Source organism: Bubalus bubalis, chromosome 1, assembly GCF_019923935.1.
Source record: "Bubalus bubalis isolate 160015118507 breed Murrah chromosome 1, NDDB_SH_1, whole genome shotgun sequence".
NCBI classification, from domain to species: Eukaryota; Metazoa; Chordata; class Mammalia; order Artiodactyla; family Bovidae; genus Bubalus; species Bubalus bubalis.
In genome coordinates, this window is record NC_059157.1 from 89,838,934 (window position 1) to 89,863,331 (window position 24,398).

At 38.6% G+C, this 24,398-nt stretch overlaps 1 protein-coding gene across 3 annotated transcripts in view; it reads left to right on the forward strand.

Moving 5' to 3' along the window:
* The window catches only part of CMSS1 (cms1 ribosomal small subunit homolog), a 389,262-nt gene that overhangs the window by 356,812 nt on the left and 8,052 nt on the right, over positions 1 to 24,398 (forward strand). For all 3 annotated transcript variants that reach the window (XM_025282546.3, XM_025282542.3, XM_025282539.3), the window contains 6 exons: positions 9,091 to 9,162; positions 11,773 to 11,902; positions 17,288 to 17,347; positions 18,315 to 18,417; positions 22,116 to 22,176; positions 22,610 to 22,697. In XM_025282546.3, coding sequence (XP_025138331.3) covers positions 9,091 to 9,162; positions 11,773 to 11,902; positions 17,288 to 17,347; positions 18,315 to 18,417; positions 22,116 to 22,176; positions 22,610 to 22,697 — 514 coding nt within the window. The remainder of the gene's footprint in view (positions 1 to 9,090; positions 9,163 to 11,772; positions 11,903 to 17,287; positions 17,348 to 18,314; positions 18,418 to 22,115; positions 22,177 to 22,609; positions 22,698 to 24,398) is intronic.

The window sequence follows — 24,398 nt, forward strand, 5'->3', positions numbered from 1 at the left end:
ACTTCCTCCATATGCTATTAGAAGTAGATCAGTAAATCTGATCCACATTTAAGAGAAGGGGATGAATACCAGGATACAATGTTCACTGCTAACTATCCTGGGGTCTGGGTACAGTCTGCCCTCTGACCCCTAGTGATTTACATCCCTCCCATATGCAGAATGGTTCTTCCCTGTAGCTCAACTCAGCTCAACTGGTAAAGAATTTGCCTGCATTGCAGGAGACCTGGGTTCAATCCCTGGGTTGGGAAGATCCCCTGGAGGAGGGCATGGCAACCCACTCCAGTATTCTTGCTTGGAGAATCCCATGGACAGAGGAGCCTGGTGGACTGCAGTCCATGGGGTTGGAAAGAGTCGGACACGACTGAGTGACTAACACTACTACTACTACATATGCAGAATATATTCACCCCTCCCAAGGCTGCAAAAATCTCATGCCCTTACAGCATGAGTTCGGTGCCCAGAATTTCATTGTATGGATCAAGTCCACATGCAGTTGAGGTTCCTTGGATTTAGTCCCTTAAGTATAGCTCTTTGAGTATATTTCTTCTCAACCTGTGTAACTAAAGAGACAAGTTATCTAACCTCTATGTATCCAACACCAAGCAGTGAGACAAACACTGGATGACTTTATAGACATTTCTATTCAAACCAGAGGAACAAAGACTCATTCATCCACAACATTCAGAAAGTGTTGGGAGTTTCTTGATTAAGTCTTAAGGCTCAAGGTCTTATGGTTCTTGACTCTGCTCTTTGGGTTCTTGTTCTGTCCTTTGAGTCATCCTCTCTTTAAAAAAAAAAAAAAAAAGAAAGGTAACATGTATTTGGAACTAAGCAGCTCTTTCAGCTTGCTTCTTGACAATAGAAATCTGAGGGTTCATCTCTGATCTTCTCAGTTTCTTAATATATAACTCCTGTAGGAATTTTGTGGGTTTCCTATGATTCTTCTGGGGATTTACTCTATTAGGCAGAAGTCACACTCACAAATCTTTTCCAGATAAACCATCTTTCCCACCCCCCAAACTTTAACCATTTTATTTTGTATTGAAGTGAAGTGAAATTCACTCAGTCATGTCCAACTCTTTGTGACCCCATGGACTGTACAGTCCATGGAATTCTCTAGGCCAGAATACTGGAGTGGGTAGCCTTTCCCTTCTCCAGGGGATCTTCCCAACCCAGGGATCGACCCCAGGTCTCCCACATTACAGGCAGATTCTTTATCAGCTGAGCCACAACGGAAACCCATTTTGTATTGGGATATAGCCAATTAACAATGTTTGTAGTTTCAGGTGAACAGCAAAGGGACCCAACCATACATACACATGTGTCCATTCCCCCCAAACCCAACTCCCATCCAGGCTGGCACATAACATTGAGTAGAGTTCCACGTGCTATGCAATGGAATGTTACTCTGCCATTAAAAAGAATGAAATAATGTCATTTGCCGCAACATGAATATACCTAGAGAGTGTCATACTGAGTAAAATAAGTCAGACGGAGAAGGAGAAATACTGTATGGCATCCCTTATACATAGAATCTAAAAAGAAATGATACAAATGAACTTACAAAACAGAAAGAGACTCAGATAAAGCCTTCTGTACCTTGAGCCTCAGCTGAGACAATTATTGGACAAGACCCCTTAAGCTTCCTAGACTTGTGTTTTAGAGAATCACCAAGGCACACCTTTAATTTCTTTAAAGACTTTTGTTTGTTTGTTAATTTGGCTGCAACATGGAGCTTGTGGGATCCTAGTTCCTTGCTGCTGCTGCTGCTAAGTCACTTTAGTCATGTCCAACTCTGTGCGACCCCATAGATGGCAGCCCACCAGGCTCCCCTGTCCCTGGGATTCTCCAGGCAAGAATACTGGAGTGGGTTACCCTTTCCTTCTCCAATGCATGAAAATGAAAAATGAAAGTGAAGTCGTTCAGTCGTGTCGACTCTTCATGACCCCATGGACTGTAGCCTACCAGGCTCCTCTGTCCATGGGATTTTTCCAGGCCAAGAGTACTAGAGTGGGTTGCCATTTCCTTCTCCCCTAGTTCCTTGACCAGGTATCAAACCTGGGCCCTCAGAAGTTAAAGTACAGAGTCCTAACCACTGAACTGCCAAGGAATTCCCTTTAAAGATTTCTTATGTGATTGTGTCTCTGTCCAAAAGTTTTGAACAGGGTGCTCAGATACTATCCATCTATCACCTTATTTTTGATACATTTCAAATTTTCAAAATCAGTACAATCCACTCAGATGCTTTAGCAAGCATATTATTTTTTAAAGTTCAATATTTATTTTAAAATAAATATTGAAATATATATTTTAATATTTAATATAAATAGTATTAAAATATTTTTAATAAATAAAAATTTTAAAGTTCTTTTTTTCCCTTTTAGAGTAAAGTTAACATACAAAAAAAAAATACAGAAGTGTCAAATGTCCTCTTCAAAATTGCTTGCCCCTGAGGCAACCATTGTTCTGATGTTTTCCCCCCAAAATTAGCTTTCCTTTTTCTAGAATTTCACACAAATTAAATCATACAGGGTACACTCTTTGGCTCTAGATGTCTTTTATTCAGCATAATATTATTTAGGTTCATCTGTGTTGATGATAGTGGTCTTTCCTTGTTTTCTCTTACTTTCTTGTTTTGCTGAGTGGATTAGTCTGTAGTGCTGACATAACAAAGTGCTTGGCTGGTGTAAACAACAGAATTTTATTTCTCACAATTTTGGAAGATGGAAGTCCATGATCAAGGTATTGACAGGCGTGGTTTCTCCTGATGCTTTTCTCTTTGGCTTGTAAATGGCTGCCTTTTCACTGTGTCCTCATGTGGTCTTTCTCTGTGTATGTACATTCCTGGTGTCTTTTCCTCCTCCTACAAAGACACAAGTCCTGCTGGATTATGACCTCATCTTTATGATCTCTTTGTCTTTAATTGCCTCTTTAAAGGCCCTATCTCCAAATAGGGTCGCATTAGGGATTAGGGCTTCAGCATATAAATTATGGGGGTCACAGTTCAGTTCATAACACTAAATAATATTCAATTATATGAATGTGTCACAGTTTATTATACATTCTTCTATTAATGGATGCCTGTGACTATTTCTTGTTAGGGTCTATTATGAATAAACTGCAATCAACATTCATATACAAGCCTTTTTGTTAACATAAATCTTTTTTTCTCTTGAGTAAACACATAGGAATAGAACTGCTGGATCATATTTAGTTTTGCACAAACTGCTAGACTTTTTTCAAAAATGAGTGTTCCATTTTTCCACTTCCACTGTCAGTGTATTAGTTTTACTTGCCTTATTCTCTTATCAACTTTTGGAGTTATCAATCTTTTTATTTAAACATTTTGGTGAGTGTATATTGAATAACTTTTGAGCAAACCAAATAAGCAGTTCTAAGTTGCTTGTTTTTTAACTATTTTATTTATTTACTCATTTATTTTATTTTTGGGTGTGCTGGGTCTTCATTGCTGCACATAGGCTTTCTCTAGAAAAGGTGTGTGGGCTTATCATCCAAGTGGCTTCTGTTGTTATGGGACACAGTCTCTAGAGCTGAGGGCTCACTCATGACACACAGGCTTAGTTGCCCCACGACATGTGGAATCTTCCCGGACCAGGGATTGAACCCATGTCCCCCACATTGGCAGGCGGATTCCTAATCACTGGACTATGAAGGAGGTCCCTGAGTTGTCTTAATTTTTACAGTGAACATGCTTGTTTTTGTTATAAAATGACAATTTAAATTTTATCTCTTTACCAAAGCAATAATCGAACACTATTAAAGGTTTTTTGGCCGCTTTCCTGGTGGCTCAGAGGTTAAAACGTCTGCCTGGAATGCAGGAGACCCAGGTTCGATCCCTGGATTGGGAAGATCCCCTGGAGAAGGAAATGGCAACCCACTCAAGTACTCTTGCCTGGAGAATGCCATGGAGTGAGGAGCCTGGTAGGCTACAGTCCATGGGGTCGCAAAGAGTCAGACACGACTGAGCGACTTCACGTCAACGACGACGACGATTAAAGGTTTTTAGTGGAAAAACAGCAGTCTTCTTCCCTTCTCTTATCTAAGTCTTTCCTTAGTGGCAACCACTCTCAGTCTTTAGCTGTTTTTCTTATTTGCTGCCTTATATTTTATATTGCAGTTTCTTGATTTCCCAATTTTTGACATTATCTTCCTGAGGTGGCATACAAGGACAAAACCCTGTCATCTATGCCCTATTCCCTCTCCAACTGCTACCTCCTCTGCCAGCACAATATTACATTTTGGTTAGAACAGTTGTCACTCTTTCATTATGACCATGGAAACACTGTACAATGCCGAGGAAAAGAGAAGCTATAATCATCTCTACTTTCTTATAAAATTGTTTATTTTCATGGCATTAATAATTACCTCATTTCTTCATTTGCCTGACTTGCTGTGTTCCTATTGTTAATTGCTCCCATATGTTACAACATCTCTTCCACATGCCCATAAATAATATTTTCCATATGCTCAAGTAGAACAGTTATTGTTCTTTCCTACGCATCTCCACACTTTTTTTTTTTCCACTTGGAATTGGTTATTTTCTAGACTTGCAGAGCAACTGAGACTTCTCTTTTCTATTCCCTCAGTTGTCTTCTGGATTAGTCTCTCTATTTACTGAATCCTATATCATCCTCTTTCTTAATTTAGCCCTTTATTGTGCTGGAATGGAAAAGGCAATGGCACCCCACTCCAGTACTCTTGCCTGGAGAATCCCATGGATGGAGGAGCCTGGTAGGCTGCAGTCCATGGGGTCGCTAAGAGTCAGACACGATTGAGCAATTTCACTTTCACTTTTCACTTTCATGCACTGCAGAAGGAAGTGGCAACCCACTCCAGTGTTCTTGCCTGGAGAATCCCAGGGACGGGGGAGCCTGGTGGGCTGCCGTCTATGGGGTCGCACAGAGCCGGACATGACTGAAGCAACTTAGCAGTAGCAGTGTTGGAATAGAGCGTTTAGTATCTGCAAGTAGGAAGTAAATTTTTTGAGACCTTAAATATCAGAGAATGTTTACTGAAGTCTAAACATTTTCCTTTTAACTTGACTGATAGTTTTTCTGGGTATAAAAAAATCTATAATTTGCAAATAAATTTTCCAATAATTTTGAAAGTGTTGTCCCACTGAGTTCCGGCTTTCATTACTGTTGTTGCAAGGTCTGACACTATTATTTTCTTTGACCTTTTTATTATTTATGTTACTGTTTTTCTTTTGAAGTTCTTAGAGTCTTTTGTTTGTCCATGATGTTCTGAAATTTCATAGTAATTTTCCTTAGTGTGGATATTTTTCTTATCCATTGTACTGTATACTAATGGACTTTGAATTTGGAGTTTTATGTTCTAGAAAGTTTCTTTTAGTTCTGGAAAGTTTTTCTTATTTTTTTTATCACTTCTTTCCCACTGTTTTATATGATTCTTACTTTCTATAATACCTTTTATTGTCATGTTGACTCTCTTAAGCTGACTCTCTAATTTTGTTACTACTTTTTTCTTATTGTTTTTCATCTTTCTGGAAGATTTTTCTCCTTTTTTCAAGCCTTCCTCCTGTATTTTTATTCCAACTTTCTTATTTGTTTTAAAGGTTTTTTTTTCTGATTTTTTTCCCTTGTCTATAGCATCCTGTTTTTGTTTCATAGCTGGAAATTCTTCCCTCATCTCTCTGTGAATACTAATTGTAATTGTTTTGAATAATTTGTAATCATTTTGTTTGTAATTGTACTTCTAAGAATAGTATTGTAATTGTAATTTGTTTCCTTGGGGTTCTTTCTTCTTTTTGTTTATTTGCTCTCATGTTAGAGACTTTCCTTAGATGTCTAATTAACTTTAGCTGTCTAGTCATATTGAAGAGAGATATGCTAAAAAGTTGATGGAAAACTTTTGTGCATTAATGGGACTTGTCAATTAGTAGAGCTCTTGGTAGGGTGATATGATAAGAAAGCAGGACTTTTACTATGGAACCCCCAAAGTCACTCTCTTGTGGCATTTGTCTTAGGTTATTTTATTTTTCCAGAGAAGAATTCAGTAGTCTCCTGCCTGTACTGTGTTACTTGGCTTGAGACATCCTGAAAGAGGGACAAGAAAAGGAGATGACTCTCAATCTCTGCCCTGTCTCCCCTGTGCTAGACTTCGTGGTCTTCTTATTCTCTCCAGAGCATAAATCTCCAGTCTTCTGTCAGGAAGGGCAAGATGAGAGGAAGCAGTAATAGGATAATTGCTTGGCTGCCGGGAGAGAAGATAGAGCCAAATGGGAGTAGGAAGGAGGCAAATCATTTTTAATGTAAACGTTCATCCAGTCTCTTTTTATTTCAAGCCCTTTCCCCTCGGTAGTACCCTGTACCACCCACTACTCAACCTTTTCAGGGCCAAGTAGATGAAACAGACACACGTATTGCTAGCTGCCAGCTCTCTAGAAACCCAGGTCCTAGCTGTCTCTCTCCCTCTGCTAAATAGCGTCCATCCAGTTTCAGCCACTTTCCATTTTTCAAAAAATTGTTGAAATCTCTCCACTACGGTTGTCCTCTCTTCTGTTTCTTGGTCCTTATAGATTTATATCTTTTCAGTTTCCTTTATTTTCATTTTAGTAGTGTTTTGAAAATGATTTGCCATGGTTAAAACCAGAAGCCTCCTTCTTAAAGAATATAATTTTTGACACTTTAAGTAAATGAAAACATACCCCCAATTAATTGCTTTTCTAAATGCTTAATAAGTTTTCCTGTTAAATGTTTTGGGGCAAATGTGATTCTTCTAAATCTTTAACTTAATACTCCAGGTACATATATTAAAAATCACTGCATAAAGAAATGACATAACTTATTACCTGCCAAAGACAGATACTGTTGGAATTGATTTTATAAATGGTTAGCTGGCTGGCTGTGGTGCTTCCTCATCTTCTTACCTCGTCTCTCTGAGGGTAAACATCAGCATTTGTAAGGCAGTTAGCAAAGGTTAAGAAGTTTCAATACTGAGGGATTTGTATTTCTTCATAAAGTCATCTTACTTCTATGGAAATTGACCCCATAAACTCCCATCTTCCTTAGCATCCTGCTGCAGCCAGCTAAAGGGACTGCTCCCAGAAAATAAATATCATACTGTATTTCCTTTAAGATGATGTAAGAATTTGAACCTAATATATAGAATCTTGACAAAAGCAATTGTCAAGCCTGTTTTTTTTTTTCCTTTGCATGATTCAGAATTGTTGATCTTTTTTTTTTCCTTCTGGAATTGGAGAATCCATGTCCTTATAACTGAGCTCATTTCCACATTTAATTTCTGTTGTGTTTAATTAGCTTTGTAAACCTAACATGAATACAACTCCACACATTGAACATACACTCGGAGAGCACCTCCATTTGCTAAATAGGGAAATGAAATAGATTCTACATTTGCTTCCCCAAAACCTTGCTACTGGTGACAAGATACTGCAGTATGCCTTGAGGCATCTAGGGATCTACTAATTGTATGCAGGCTTTGCTATAGGAGCATAAGCCTTCGTTTACCTGATCTGTAACTGGACTCTTAGAACTGTCTGGCAGCTTCTGTGACATATTAGCGGCCATGGCCCCGGTTCTAATTGGCATCAAATTAGAGTGTATCTGCATCTACAAGACAGTTTAACTTTCTAAATAAGAGAGATCATAATATCTTTCTTTCTTTAGCTATGATGCATTTGTACTTTGCAGGGTTTTTGTTTTAACTAAGAAGCAGCTGAGATTTAAAGATTCCCATTTGAATCTACTTCTCTACCACTGAAATAGTCTAGAAAATGCTGGTTCTGGCCCCATGTCTTGAAGAAATTATATAGCGTTATATTTCTCTGGCTTCAGGCCATAGGCATTCTTAATCTTCAGACTGTCTGCAAACTTTAATAGAAAGCTTCATCTGTAATCATTTTAAACAGAACCAGTGGAGACAAGATTGCTTTAGTTAGTAGTTTACCAGCTAAAACTGAGTACTCTCTAGTTGGAATGGAAACTCAATGAAGGAAAAACTCAGAATAAGTTTTCACTTACATTTTATATCTTACTTGGCAACTGGTTTGAAAATGTTGCATAAAAGATCCAATGCAGGAAACATTTTATACAACTGCTTATGATTAATAAATATGGAATTTGAAGCATTCCATTTTATAAATCAAAGTCTTAGCCTAAATTTCCTGTTTTTCTACACTTAAAAAAAGAACCCTTAGGGTAAAAATAGCACTAAACTGTATAGGGTATTCCAGGGGTCAAGGCTACAGGCAAAATCAATTACTCAGGATGCCATGGTGCTGAGACTTTTGTCAGACCATTAGCAGAAACATTCATTTTGTAGTCGCTGTAGATAAGGCATTTGGTGCAGCTGGTTTTATAAAAATGTAAGTAAATATATCCTACTTCAGATTTTCTGTGCCTATTGAGAAGAGGAAAGGAATAGATAACAAAATGATGTCAGTGACTTGGAAATACAGTCTCACACATTGCTAGTTCGTAGACCACACCAGTCATGCTAGTCAAAGACTTTTATTTTTACTGTATCTTAATTTTAACCATATCTCTTTCTGCCTATATTTTACAAACCTGGCCACTGTCTTCCACTTTTAATACCCTGTACCACCACCTCAAAACATATATTCACTCACTCACACATTTTGACCTTTGTTCATAAGTCCTGTCTTAGGTCATCTGCAGTTTCTCACTTTTACAAATTCTCTCAGCCAGCCCCTGCATAATAGCCTACAGTGGATGTTGCAACATTTCTTTGTCCGTATTACCAAGATATTCTGAAGAATACATGCATGACAATAGGTACTTTGGGATTCATACCATTAGCTGACACCTCATCATGCTAAGTGAAGTGAAAGTCGCTCAGTCGTGTCTGACTCTTTGCGACTCCATGTACTATACAGTCCATGGAATTCTCCAGAAATCCAGGCCAGAATACTGGAGTGGATGACTGTTCCCTTCTCTGGGGGATCTTCCTCACCCAGGGATCAAATGCAGGTCTCCCACACTGCAGGCAGATTCTTTACCAGCTGAACCACCAGGGAATGGCTTATCATGCTAAGATGAAAGTTTTCTCATTTGCGTTTCTTTATAGCCTAAAGAATGTTTCTTGATACAACCAAAGGAAACAAATGAAGATGCCACCAAGACCAGGAAGAGGAAAAAGGTAATATTATTTTTTACAGTGGTGTGGCCCTGCATGGTTTCCATCACATTGTTATATCATGCACTTTGATGAGGCAGTTAGTGTAATCCCCACTTTAGAGATTCAAAAGTTGTAAAACTCACTGAGCTTTGGTGACTCTCTTAAGGTCACTAGTAATAAGTGTTTCTGCTGGAGCTAAAAATAAATTCTTCGAATTCCTATTTCAGCCTTGTGGATTACCAGGCATCCTTGTTACCCTGTGTTTTCACTGTGGTTAGAAGTCAGACATGGGTTTCTAATTCTAGAAGGGGCCCAGAGCTGTCCTGCCCTCTGGCCCCTCTGGATTTATCCAAGAAAAGAAATTTACCAACCTTCTTTTCTTAACCATTTCATTTTTTTAAAAATCTTATATCTTAGAGTATTAATAAGAAAAGATTAAGCAGATGAAAGTAGTGTAAGTATAAGGCATTTCTGACTCTAAGTCTGAACCATAATTTAAAGCAAAAGACTCCCCTTGCATTTTCAGATTGCCTGTGAACATATGGGAAACTCTGTTGCTCCTATACAGACTTTCTTATGAAGAAAGTGTGGTTAGCTTTGACCTTCTACCACTGTTGTGAAAACAGCAGTGTAATTCTCTCCCTGCCAAGAAGGGTCTACTGCTTTGGTCAGCAGAGGAAATATGATTGGGATTAGAGGAAAGAAAATGGACTCAAACCAATTACTTAACAGCAAGCTTTTAGAAAACTGAGAGTGTGTGTGCCTATGTTTTCCTTGCCTGCATATGGCCAAATAGGAAGATGGGAGATGCCAAACTGGCTGAGGTTCGGCAAGTACTTAAAGAAATGACCTTAACTTCTCTTTGATAGTTTGTAGAGTAATGGCCTTAAGAGTGTTACATTCTTGGGGCTCAAGGTCAGAACTCTAGCTAGATAGTTTAGCCTTGGCTGAGGTCATGCTGAAATGTGCCCATTGATGACATTTTTTTTTTTTTTTTTGGTAAAGTTGATTCATTTGACAGAACTTTGTTCTTGGCAGTGGTATGAAAAGGAGCATAGTATGGATGGAGGGGGGAAAGGTGGTGTAGGAGGCAAAGAAGGGCCTTTCTCAAGTTTTGGTGAAATATTAGAAAGATATAAGAAGGGAAGTTCATGATGAAAGTTAAATGAACAATTTATGTTCCTAGTACATTGCAGGCATTTAGTATATGCTACACAAGTAAATCCAAATCAAAATAGATGTTGTAGAGCATTTCCTGTTCTGCTTTTCATGAGGCCAATTCAAGGTGTCTCTCCCAAGACTTGAGCATTGAAGGTCTTAAGTGCCCTTTTTCAGTGTACTTGTTTGCTGAGATTACTCCTGCAGCTCTTACTTTAATCCCAGAAATCCAAACTGAAACTCAGTGCCTTAAGATCCAGGTTACACAAGAAATTCTCAAATTCTACTCTCCCAGGAATACAGATCGTCTGAAGCTTAGAAAGGGGTTTCCATAAGCAAGAAGATTTACTGACTTTTTTAGGGCTTCATTGGTGAAAGTCGTGTGGCTCAGTCGTGTCCGACTATTTGCGACCCAATGCACTATAGCCCACTGGGCTCTTCTGTCCATGGAATTCTCCAGGCAAGAATACTGAAGTGGCTAGCCATTCCCTTCTCCAGGGGATCTTCTCAACCCAGGGATCAAACCCAGGTCTCCTGCATTGCAGCCAAATTCCTTACCATCTGAGCCACAAGGGAAGCCCAACGTGGCTCAGTGATTAAAGAATCCACCTGGCAGTACAGGAGACACGGGTTCAATCCCTGATCTGGGAAGATCTCACATGTTGCAAAGCAACTAAGCCCGTGTGCTACAACTGTTGAGCCTGTGCTCCAGAGCCCGGGAGCTACAAATACTCAGCTTATGTGTGGCAACTACTGAAGCCCGAGCACCCTAGCCCATGCTCCACAAAAAGAGAAGTCACCACAATGAGAAGCCAGCACACCGCAACTAGAGAGTAGCCCCTGCTTGCCAAACTAGAGAAAAGCCTGTGCAGCAATGAAAACCCAGCATGGCCAAAATAAATAAGTAAATAGTAAAATAAATTAAAATTCTAAAAAAGAAAAAAAAATCCACAAGGATCATTTACAGAAACTGACCACATGCCTGGGCATAATGCAAATATCAGTAACAGTTTTTAAAGAAATAGTATCATACTGACTGCAAGCTCTGTATATAACACAAGTAAGTGGAAGAATAAAAAAATAAAATAAACACTTATTGACTTTTAACAGAAAATGCCTGGAGAATCCTAGGGACAGGGGAGCCTGGTGGGCTGCCGTCTATGGGGTTGCACAGAGTTGGACACGACTGAAGCGACTTAGCAGCAGCAGTACCTATTATAGACTCCTGCAAAATTTTTAGTTCTCCTACAAATCATAGACCAAGGAGTCTCTTAGATCATCTGCTTTTCAAAGCAAGTACTTATGTCTAAAAAGTATCTTTCAAGTTTTCTTAAGTGTATTTATTAGAACTCCCATTCACACTTGGCCATCACCAGAACCTATTTACAGTTTAAATGCCAGAGGAATCAACCTATCCTCAGCCAAATGCCACTCTAAAAATCTGTCTTCCCATTTTTACTTCTTTCTCAACAGAAGAAAATTACTGATATTCTTGCAAAATCAGAGCCAAAACCAGGGACACCTGAAGACCTGCAGCAGCTGATGAGGGACTATTACCGCAGCAGTCGCTCAGTGATTGAACGCGAAGAACTCACCCTCCCAGGTGCAGCCAGGCCTCCTGTTGGTCCTCCCTCTAATAAACGTGTTTTCCATGTGCTAGTACTCCTTTCCTGAACCTTACCATTTTAACTGTTGATGATTTCTTCATTAAGATGCTAAATGGTATTTGTTCAATCTAATAGATGTGTAAATTTTTTCACTGCAAAGGTATTGGGTGTGTTTTGGGGACAGATTTTTCAATGAATAAGAATCTTTAATGAGGATAGAAGTTAAATAAAAATAAAGCACACATTTAAAAGTATAGGTGATTAATTTACTCATCCTTTATAGACAAGAACTTTAGCTTTAATAACATTTTAGTTTTGTTGTTGCCCTCATCATGGATGTCTAGTCATTGTTCTGCTTTTAGGGTAGTATTTTAGCTTCCAACCAAGACTTTCTCAAGTAAACCATCTAAAGATATGAACAAAATTCTACATTTTTTAGCAAGGCTGACACCTCACCACGTATGATTCTTAAGTATACTATTATATGAGATCTACTGCCTTAGAATATTTATAACTAAGTTAAAAATATTGGAAAATTCTTTTAAAAACCAATTTTAATTAATTTCAAAATAATGACATAATCTATTACTCTTTTGTTCTGAGACTGAAGAAAATAGATGTCATAAAATCAAACCACAAAATGTCGGGCACCACTGCTTCAGATGACCTATGTGTAGACTACTAGGAATATCTAACACTGCTTTTGGAAAAAGTCAAAGGTGGCTTGATTTCCTTTTTCCATTACAACTTTATACTTTCTAGAGACTTGAGAAGCTGAAAAACAGACCATTCCCAGAATTTTTATAATTCTTTTATAAAATGATGTATGCATGTTTTTTTTTTAATACACACTGGATTGGAGACACCAGTTCCCCTGTCTGTTCCTTTTCCAAAAGAAATGCCCTGTAGAGAATTGAAGGAACTCATTTCTACATGAGTGAGTCCTGAAGTTTCCTACTTAGCTCAGAAACCCCAATAGCAATTAGAGATGACTCTTCTAAGCACAGCAGCTCCTCAGGAGAGCTCCTCCTGACTCTTCTATCTCAGGAACCAGGTGCTGTAACACAGCCTCTTCAAGGTTTAACTGAAGTTTGATTTCACTGTGACTCAGCAGTCAATTTTCCCTTCTAGTTCTTTGGGGTTTTTTTTAATAATAATTTATTTATTCTAATTAGAGGCTAATTACTTTACAATATTGTATTGGTTTTGCCATACATCAACATGAATCCGCCACGGGTGTACACGTGTTCCCAATCCTGAACCCCCCTCCCACCCTCCCTCCCCACTTCTATTTCTTTGTTAGAATTGCAGAGAGTCAAAAGTCAGAAGAAATCTTTAAGGAGTCACTTGAGTTCCATAGTGAGTTTATATTATATCATCATTAGAGTTCAATAATATAGTTAGGTGAGAATATGTGGTCATGATTAACTTAGGGGAAAATATTTAAAATATGTTAAAAGAAGACTGTGGTAGCCAAAAGGAACAAGTTTTCATTTTTAGTTAAGAAATTAGGAAAAAAAAAAAAAAAAGAAATTAGGCCATTCTGAGTCACAGTGTACGAAAACATCATAGGAAGGTTTTAGAGAAAAGGCCCATCACTACACTGTCAGGGCCGAGACAGAGAGGAGGTCTCTGTTATTTGAAGGAGGGACACGCCATCGGTTATCAGAACAGTCTCAGGAAGGGGCATATATTACTTATATGGATATAAGTAATAAAATATTGTTCCTATTTAGTTTGCCCAGTGTCTGACTTGGTTGTGGTTTGCAAGTTGTGCCTGTAGGGAAGGAACATGTCTTTTCAATTAATACTGTACACTGTACATTGTTAATGTCATATACATGGGAACTTAATTAGAGTTTTGAAGCAAGAATCACTTAGAGCTAACTCAGCTGTCCTCCTGAGAGCTGCATTGTAGTTCAGATCAGTGCTAAATGCCTGTAAGCAACTGAATCACCCAGGAACTTAAAAAACAAATTCCCAGGCCCAGCCCCAAGGAATTCTGACTTACTGTGCCAAGGGGACTCCATTCCAGGAATCTGTATCTATTGTAATGCTCTGCAGGTGAGTCTGATCATATCCAGACTTGGGAGATTACAATTTTAAATATCATCAGAGGCTCTACAACAGGATATAGAGGGCAGCATCTTTGAAGTTACTCACATACTGTGAATTTGTATGCACTGGGTCACAACATAAGTCTCATTTAATTCAATAATAGTCTACTCCCTAACACTCTGATGTATTTATAGACAGACTTCTTCTGGTATAAAGAATTTGGATGATAAACATGCTTTTTTATGCATCTTAGGTACAGAGTTAATAATACTACTGAGTTGCTAGACCATGATCATCATTGGTTGATCAAGGCCCCTGTGTTTTATTGCAGTTTGTTTCATTGTCTTTCATTGTGTTGTGCTGTGTTGTGTTAATGTTGTATTTTGATGTATTATTCCTGCTCTTCCCCACCCACACTCCAATTTCCTTTCTCCATAGGCATCAACTCTAATGGGTTACTGTACATTTTTTAATATGCATATGTCATATTGTTGCATGTGGAAGCTTTTTACAATTTATTTAAATGAAGTTGTGCTGCACCTCTCTTTCTCTTTCCTCCCTGAACATTTTTTCAGGATGCCTGTATAGCTTTATGTACATGTAGTTCATTGCTTCTAAAATGCTACATAGTATTCCAGTGATTTCATCTACCACTTATTGCTCCTGCATTTTCTCCTATATGGATGTTTAGGTTGCTTCTAGTTCTCCAGCATTACAAATAATACTTGTATGACTGTTTTGAGTGTGTCTTTATATACTACACGAGAATTTCTTTCCATAATGTTTCTTTCTTTCCATTACATTCCAGGAATGTAATCCTGGGTTCATAGGGATATCAGTTCAATTCAGTTCAGTTCAGCCGCTCAGTCTTGTCTCACTCTTTGCGACCCCATGAATTGCAGCACACCAGGCCTCCCTGTCCATCACCAACTCCCGGAGTTCACCCAAACCCATGTCCATCGAGTCGGTGATGCCATCCAGCCATCTCTTCCTCCGTCGTCCCCTTCTCCTCCTGCCCCCAATCCCTCCCAGCATCAGAGTCTTTTCCAATGAGTCAACTCTTCGCATGAGGTGACCAAAGTATTGGAGTTTCAGCTTTAGCATCAGTCCTTCCAATGAACACCCAGGACTGATCTCCTTTAGAATGGACTGGTTGGATCTCCTTGCAGTCCAAGGGACTCTCAAGAGTCTTCTCCAACACCACAGTTCAAAAGCATCAGTTCTTCAGCGCTCAGCTTTCTTCACAACGTACACCTTAATTTTATTACTATCCAGCATAGCAATACCACTTTATACTTCCACCTGTAGTTCCCAAGAATTTCCATCATCCTACCTTCTCAGCAATACTTGGTAGATTATACATCTTTTTAACAATTGCCATTCTAATGTATATGCAAAATGTTATCTCATCTTATATTAATTTGCACGTCTATGGTGACTGGTGAGTTTGGGCATCTCCGCAAAGATCCATTAGCTGTTTCAGCTTTACCTTTGTATATTGCCTATTTCCATGGATTTGAAAATAAAAATGTTTCATTAGTCCACTGAATGTACAACAAGCTTCTGTTTCACTACTCTAAAAAATGATGGGCAGTCTTCTTTGGAGAAAAATGTCTGTTGAGGTCACTCATTATCAGAGAAATGCAAATCAAAACCACAATGAGGTACCATTTCACGCCAGTCAGAATGGCTGCGATCCAAAAGTCTACAAGCAATAAATGCTGGAGAGGGTGTGGAGAAAAAGGAATCCTCTTACACCGTTGGTGGGAATGCAAACTAGTACAGCCACTATGGAGAACAGTGTGGAGATTCCTTAAAAAACTGGAAATAGAACTCCCATACGACCCAGCAGTCCCACTGCTGGGCATACACACCGTGGAAACCAGAATTGAAAGAGACACATGTACCCCAGTGTTCATCACAGCACTGTTTATAATAGCCAGGACATGGAAGCAACCTAGATGCCCATCAGCAGACGAATGGATAAGAAAGCTGTGGTACATATACACAATGGAGTATTACTCAGCCATTAAAAAGAATACATTTAAATCAATTCTAATGAGGTGGATGAAACTGGAGCCTATTATACAGAGTGAAGTAAGCCAGAAAGAAAAACACCAATACAGAATACTAACACATATATATGGAATTTAGAAAGATGGTAACGATAACCCTGTATGAGAGACAGCAAAAGAGACAGATGTATAGAACAGTCTTTTGGACTCTGTGGGAGAGGGTGATGGTGGGATGATTTGGGAGATTGGCATTGAAACATGTATAATATCATATGTGAAACGAATCACCAGTCCAGGTTCGATGCAGGATACAGGATGCTTGGGGCTGGTGCACTGGGATGACCCAGAGGGATAGTATGGGGAGGGACGTGGGAAGGGGGTTCAGGATGGGGAACACGTGTACACCCATGGCAGATTCTTGTTGATGTATGGCAAAACCAATACAATATTGTAAAGTAATTAGCCTCCCTCCAATTAATATAAATAAATTTATATTAAAAAAAAAAGAAATAAGGCACCCTGTGCTCTGGAAAAACTGGCAGAACAGGTCCTCAGATAGACTATTTTCAGGAGACGATTTTATGAGCCCAATTCTCGCATCTTTCCATATCTAGAAAAGCCTTCATGGTGAGTGTATGCTCTTTGTGACTAGCAGTAACCTTCATATGACTAGTAGTAGCAGAAATTTTCTGCAAAAAAATGTGCTTGATTGCATGTACTCTCCCTTTACTAAAATTATATGTATACTGACCTTCCTCCCTACCTCTTTGTAACAGTTTTTCAGAGCTATCTGAAATGCTGTCTCCCAGGCTATAATCCTCGTTTTGTCCCAAATAAAACTGAACTCACAGCTCAAAAAAAAAAAATGATCGGCAGTAAAAAGTCATTGTTGGTGCTGCTTTTGTTTCAAATGCTAGACAACACTCTAAAATAAGTGAGTCCTCAACTCATTAATGTTGTCCAACCTGTTCAAGAATACATCATTCACATTTTTTTTTAATTTTATTTTATTTTTAAACTTTACATAACTGTCTTAGTTTTGCCAAATATCAAAATGAATCTGCCACAGGTATACATGTGTTCCCCATCCTGAACCCTCCTCCCTCCTCCCTCCCCATTCCATCCCTCTGGGTCGTCCCAGTGCACCAGCCCCAAGCATCCAGTATCGTGCATCGAACCTGGACTGGCAACTCGTTTCATACATGATATTTTACATGTTTCAATGCCATTCTCCCAAATCATTCACATTTAATGTTTCAAGTGTGTGTTTGCAAAATCCTCTACAAATTATGCTTCTCATATTTCTAGACTCCTGCTTCCTCAAGGCCAATGATTTAACTCACAGTCTTTCATCATATCTAAAAGAAGGTAAGTAAACTCATTTTTTAAAAAACTATTCATCAAATTGTTATTTCCATTAAAACATGAGGTTTGTCTCTTTAAAATAAAAACTTTTAAAACCTCAAATTTAAAATGAAGTTTCCATCCTAAGTGGATTTTAAATTGATGTTTTTTAGGTCCATCTTGATATTAATTTTTATTTACTTTAATTTTTTCTTGTTTTTCTCTGGTTTTGGGGATTTGAGTTTTGGTCTTGTTTTTGTTGTACAGCACATTAGATGTATTGCTCTTGGAATCCAGAGAAATATATTAGTGTTCTCATCCCAAGTACCCCATCAATTTGATGTTTGACTTGGCACAAGTTACTGAGGACTCCTCCAGGACTCTATTTTGTTATGTGAAAGACAAGGAAGTGGGACTATGATCTTGACCTCAACTCTGAGATTCTGAAATTCTGTTCCCATGTTCAGAACTCAGACCATGGCTATTGCTCAGTCTGACTTTGTCTTTTTCATTGTATGTAGGCAGTAATAATTAGATTATTCATGCTAGATAGTCATTTATTGTTTCCAATAATGAGCTAGTTTAGATATAGTAATTTAGCATTCTTTTTTCACATTCTAACCAATTCCAATGACACTCAACTTGAGTTCATAAACCTTTCTTAGCCTCAAATACAGCAAATGTAAATGCAGGTAGTAATAGAATCAGTCTCACTGGATTATTAAGTTTTCTTTGTCTTTTTTTTTTTTTTTTTTTGGTACAAACTTTTTTTACTTAGTTCTAAAGCTGGTCACATTTAGTTACTTAGCATATTTTATGTTTTGTGGTATAAATTAATGATGTTCCATTTTAATATCTAACATAACCAGAGAATAGTATCTGAACAATGCTCATTATATTAAATAATAGTGAAGTAATTGGACAATATTCAACTTTGGAGGCCTTATTTTGCTATACGTAGGGTAATGTTTTTCTTATGGTCTTTTTTCAGTCTGCCCCAAATGGGTGAAACTTCGGAAAAACCACAGTGAGAAGAAATCAGTCCTGATGCTGATTATCTGTGGCTCTGCCATCCGAGCTGTGGAGCTCATTAGGTTGGAAGCTTCACCTGTTCTATTTCGTGAATGTTTTCTGAGTAACCAATATATGCCAAGCTGATATGTTCTATTTGCTGGCAATGTAGCAATGAAGGAAATACACAGAGTCTCCTCTCTCGTGGAACTTACTCTCCAGTGAGGGAAACAGATGATAAACAAATAAAATACACATTATAATGTCAAGTAGTGATAAGTTATGTAAGAAAAAAACAAATCATGGCAAAGGAATAGAAGAGAATGGGGGCTGCTTTTAAAAGGATAATTGCAGAAAACCTCTCTTAGGAGACTGACATTTGGACAGAGAGTTGAACACAGTGAATGAGAACGCCAAGCAGATGTCTGGGAGAAGAGTGTTCCAGGCAGAGGGCATAGTAGATACAAAAGGCCCTGAGATGGAGTGCCATTGGAGGAGTTGAGCAGAGGAGTCACATGATCTGAATTATTATTCTAAAGTTTCTCTTCAGCTCCTGTGTGGAGAACACACTTTGTAGAGGGCAAGGGTAAAAGCTGGGAGATTATACAGGCAATAACCAATTTGGAGAAATAAATGAAAGAAAAGATCTAATTTAAAACCATATAACAAGAAAAAATAGAACACCAATGCATAAACCTCTCAAAATTTAGATAAAGAAAATATTACACAAGGGACGCAGAACATCTTAAACAGAAAGGTGAACCATGTTGTTAAATTGGAAAATTTGATGTAAATATATCTATTTACCTAGAATAATCTACAAATTTCATAATTTCCAATGAAACTTCTATACAGTTGTTTTGTTTTTTTTTTTTAATTTTATTTTATTTTTAAACTTAACATAACTGTATTAGATTTGCCAAATATCAAAATGAATCCGCCACAGGTATACATGTGTTCCCCATCCTGAACCCTCCTCCCTCCTCCCTCCCCATTCCATCCCTACAGTTGTTTTTTAAACTAGATAAAATAGTTCTAAATTCATATAATACAGAAGAAATAATAGCTGTGGAAATTCTAAAAGAGAATGCTAATGAAGGCCTATAGTATCCACCAGATTGTTTTATTAAGAGCCATATTACAAAATCTCAATAATCAAAACAGTATGGAACTGGCATGTGCATGACAGGTCAAAACAGTGGAGCAGAATTTTAAGTTCATAAGTAGACCCATATGTATATGTACAGAATATGGCAAAAGTGACAAATTAGTAGGGAAAGATAGACTTTAATAATTGGTATTGGAACAACCAGGTAGCCATCTGAAAAAATTAACTTGGATCCACATCTCACTTCTTATACCAAGAAAAATGCCAAATGGACCAAAAATTTACATATAAAAATTACATTTTATAGATAATTTATAGGTACAGAAGGCAGTGGCACCCCACTCCAGTACTCTTGCCTGGAAAATTCCCATGGACGGAGGAGCCTGGTAGGCTGCAGTCGAGTAGGACACGACTGAGCGACTTCACTTTCACTTTTCACTTTCATGCATTGGAGAAGGAAATGGCAACCCACTCCAGTGTTCTTGCCTGGAGAATCCCAGGGACGGGGGAGCCTGGTGGGCTGCCGTCTATGGGGTCACACAGAGTCGGACACGACTGAAGCTACTTAGCAGTGTTACTAAGTGCTTTCACATACCTTTTCATTTACTGTAGCTTTTGTAGAATAAACAAAAAGGCTTCCACTGAATCTGTAATAACATTCAGTATTCAAAGAAGAGCCATCAGAGTAGAATGGGATTTACTGGGACTCAACCCTCTCCCAGAGCCAGGCTCTTGCTTAGCTTTGACCAGAGACAAAACAAAGGAGAATCCAAGTCCTGAAGAAAAAGGAACTTGATCAAATAGACTAAGGTGCAAAGTAGATTCTTGGTAGTTATTTAGCCTCTATTTTTCTAAATGAAGTAATCTGACCATGAGTAGTTTTTAATGATTGTTAATAGTCCTTCAAATCCTTCTTTCCTGCTCGGCACTTATATTAAATTGTAAAATTCCCTCTCAGTAAAACAGAAGTGTTCCTTTTTTCTGCTCTAAACATAATTGATCTTCAAGACTCCAACTGCTTTTGGACAGCTGTCCTTGCTGGCTCTGAAATCATAGGAGTTCACATTGACTTTTCAGTGTTTAAAAAACTGCCGCCACAGAACTTGTTTCAGATTCAAACACTAGTGGCAAAGGGGTTGGCCTGAAGGTGGCTTCTTAAAAACAAGTTGTCACATCGATTTGAGTACATAAATGCCTTTCTAAAGGACATAGAAGTACTGTGGTGGTGTACTTCACTTGCCAATTCTCAGTGTTTTTCTGTGTCTTCAGTAATATTATGATCCATTTCAAGGTCAGGTGATTTGCAGAAGGTGATTTCTGAGCAGGCACAATGAACCCTATTCATAAAGGCGAATATTGAATAATTCTAAATTTTGTAAGATTACCTGTTCTCTTGAGAACCATAAGCTATATTAAATATGTCCCCTAAATTGTCTTCTTAGTTAACCTCGCCACAGAGAAAGCTCACATGTTAAGTACAGACTCAAGTGCAACAGAATTTGTGTAGAATGAGTCACCACTTTGTAACTTCATATATTCCCACTGGTCAGTAATATTTCTCAAGTATAATAGTGATATATAAAGGAGAGTAATATTCCGAGCAGCATTCCCATGTTCTCATCCCAAACATCAACTAGAAGATTATTCTTTTATACCCAGTTTTACACATTTATACCCGAAGCATTTCCACATATAAAATTTTACAGATAAGCTCACTCTGCAAAGTCAATTAAAGTAGGGGGCTCCTCTGAATGCAGGGCTGAGCCCTTGGGGCAGCCACACACAGACCTCTGTACATGGCCTTGGGCTCCGGGGAGCACAGGCTGACATCAACGCTAAGATTCTCACAACCAAATTTTGGGTGAGAACTATACCGCAGAGTTTGAAGATAAATTCTCTGCCAGGGATCTAAAATACAGAACCTTTGTCTTAAAGGTGTTAAAAAACAAAATCCAACCAAGTAAATTAAAGGTCAAATCGACTTTTTCAACAATTCGTGGATCAGGCAGCATCCCATCTAGCTACTAGAAGGGCACTCCAAGGGGTTGTGCACAGTGGAAAGTTTTTTGGAAAAAGGGTGGAGCAAGGGGAGAGCAGAATGACTGGGAGAGCACACAAGAGCAGAACGACTTATTTTTAGGCCAAAACATCTTTTGGGGTGGGGGAGGAAGCAGCAAGGTTTTAGCTTCCTTTGGGGGTTGGAGAGGCCCACAGAACAGGTTGCCTTACTGGGGCTTGACCAGAAATTTCAGACTGGTTGATTAAGATTACATTTCTGAGAGAAGTGGAAACTGTAGTTAGATCAAATATTAAATCTGGGTTCAGTATCATGAGCTTTTAGCATGAGTGATGCCATATTGAGACTGTGGTTTTCATTTTAATACCAGTAAAAGGCAAGTCTACATGTTTCAATAATCAAGGAAACCTAAGTAAAGTTAACCTTGTTACTGAAAGTTAAAAGCCAACCCAGATGCATGCCTGAATAAAGGCCACCCCACTTTTGTTCCAGAGATGGGCTGAAAATCAGGATTTCTGTGTATGTGTGTATATCCACATACATACACACATAAATGCACATATTCTTTTAAATAAATCAAAGGGTAATACATAAGTAGTTGGCATGGCCCTGAATGAGTGAGTTTTCTTATGAGTAAATCTATTTCTTTTCATTAGGTCAATGACTACATTCAAAGGAGACAGCAAAGTTATGAAATTATTCGCAAAACACATAAAGGTAAGCGAGGGCCTGTGGTTCCTGGTGAGGAGCGGAAGCAATGCCTCAGGACCGCTTCCGGGCCTCAGTTTTTTCGCTTCAGCCGCTTTACCTTATCTCCTTAGCCAGCGTGTTCTTTGGTGCCTTCCTTACATATTTAACACCCAGTCTGATTTTCTTTGCATTCCCTGCCTTTGTCCCCACAACAGTCACCATTCCTCTGTGCTCTGATATTCCTGTACAGAAGCTGAGGCTTAACCAGTTTTCTAGGGAGATGTTCTCTTCTGTCTTGATGTTAACCTTCTTTGCCCTGGAAGTTGACCCTAAACAGGAGAAGCTCCTTTTGCTGTTTCACTTCTGCTGTTTAGCTTTTAGTTTAAATGCTCTAAAATTGGGCTGTGATTGAACTATCTAATGACTCTTCTTTTCTCCCTTCTCTTCCATTTTGAAATAGGTCCAGGAGCAGGTAAAATTGCTGGAGAAGCGTGTGGTACACCTGGGTGTAGGAACTCCAGGGAGGATTAAAGAACTCATTAAACAAGGTATGAAAAGAGGTAGTAATACTCCTACTCAGAGCTGAGTGTTTGCCTTACCCTGTGTGAGTCTGGAAATCACATGTGTGATGCAGTGAGACCAGACCTCTGTGTTTTTAGTTAATTCAGGGTTGGAAGCTCAGCCTTTAGTCTCGAAAAACCAGCCAGCAGGTGTAGTACAGTGGGGAATGATAAGGACTGTTGCAAACCACAGTATGTGTGCCCATCTAAACACATTCACATTCCAGTTGCTTTAAGCAGGTTGGTGGATTCACAGTTTATTACACCAGTTTGCAGCCTCTGGACTTTGTAAGCTAATGTGTTGAGTGTTTCCCTCTCACTTAATTGAGTCTTGGCTCCCCAAGGCTCCCATTCCAGTTGAGGGCTGGTATAGAAAATATGATGAAAGAAAATGCAGTTTCTATGGATGAAATTCAAGTATTCTAGAACATTTCTCATGAGTTCATTTCCTTTTAGTGCTTTACCCAGAAAGTATTCCAGATAGCATCCACTGGTGGGTTTTTATAGTTTGATGACTTTCTCAAAGCCGGTAGCCTAAAAACCTTCTGGCCTACTGATGATCTTCGTACATTTTTCTACCTGCCAGACAGATTAAAGTATTTCTCTTAAATGCTCATTTCCAAATGACTTGTTCAAAACTTTATTTTATAACTGTCTGGAGCTGTTCCTTGAGTTCTGTGTGTCTAAAAATAATGTGTTCATCAACATAGTATCTCAGTATGGAGATGATCTTTTACCTGGAAGCAAAAAAGAGCTAAAAATACTATCATTTCTCTCCAGATGAAAGCCATGCATAAGTGAACCCACTATATGCAGAAGTCTGTGCAATTAAAAGTAGCAAACTTGGTAGACCCAGGCAAGGAGAGGGAAACAAATATTTTTTGAGTTCCTACTTGTACTGGGTGCTATGCTAAACACCCTTACATATCTCATTTAGTACACACAGCATCCTTGCAGGCTAGCATTCTTATTTCTTAAGAGAGAAAACTGCAGCTTAGAAGGGTTACGTAACCCCTCCAAAGATTCTCTCATTCTAGGCCTTCCTGATTCCAGAGGCTTTCCCCTTCAAGGAGCTCCTGATCTAGTTGAAGAGATAAATGTACACAGAATGAGAATGACAGCAGTAAGTGCCTAGGGCCAAGCCAGCACTTGAGTCTATATGAGTTGAAATGAAGGAGAGGTTGTTTCAGTGGCTGAATCTGCAAGGAAGGCTTTATAGAGAAAGGAGTCTTTAACTGATATTTGAAGTATGGATAGGGTTAAAATAGGATCTTTGAAGTATGGAGATGTAAGAAAAGCATTCAGGAATGAGAAAACAGCTGAATCAGAAGTAGGCAGGTAGATACACAGTCTATATAGAGGAGGCAATATATAAGCAATATCGTGTCAAGGAGAAGAGCCTCTGCTATAGACTGAAGCGTCTGGATGCACATCCCAGATCTGGCAGCGACCATCTCTGTGACTTGGCAAGTTTCTTAACATTTCTGAACCTGTTTCTTTATCTGAATGACAGAGATGGTAAATGTACCCACCTTACTGCAAAATTCAGACTTAAATTGAAGAAAGTAGGGAAAACCACTAGGCCATAAAGGAATAACCTAAATCAAATCTCTTATGATGTGACAAATAGATTCAAGGGATTAAATATGATAAACAGAGTACCTGAAGAACTGTGGACGGAAGTTCATG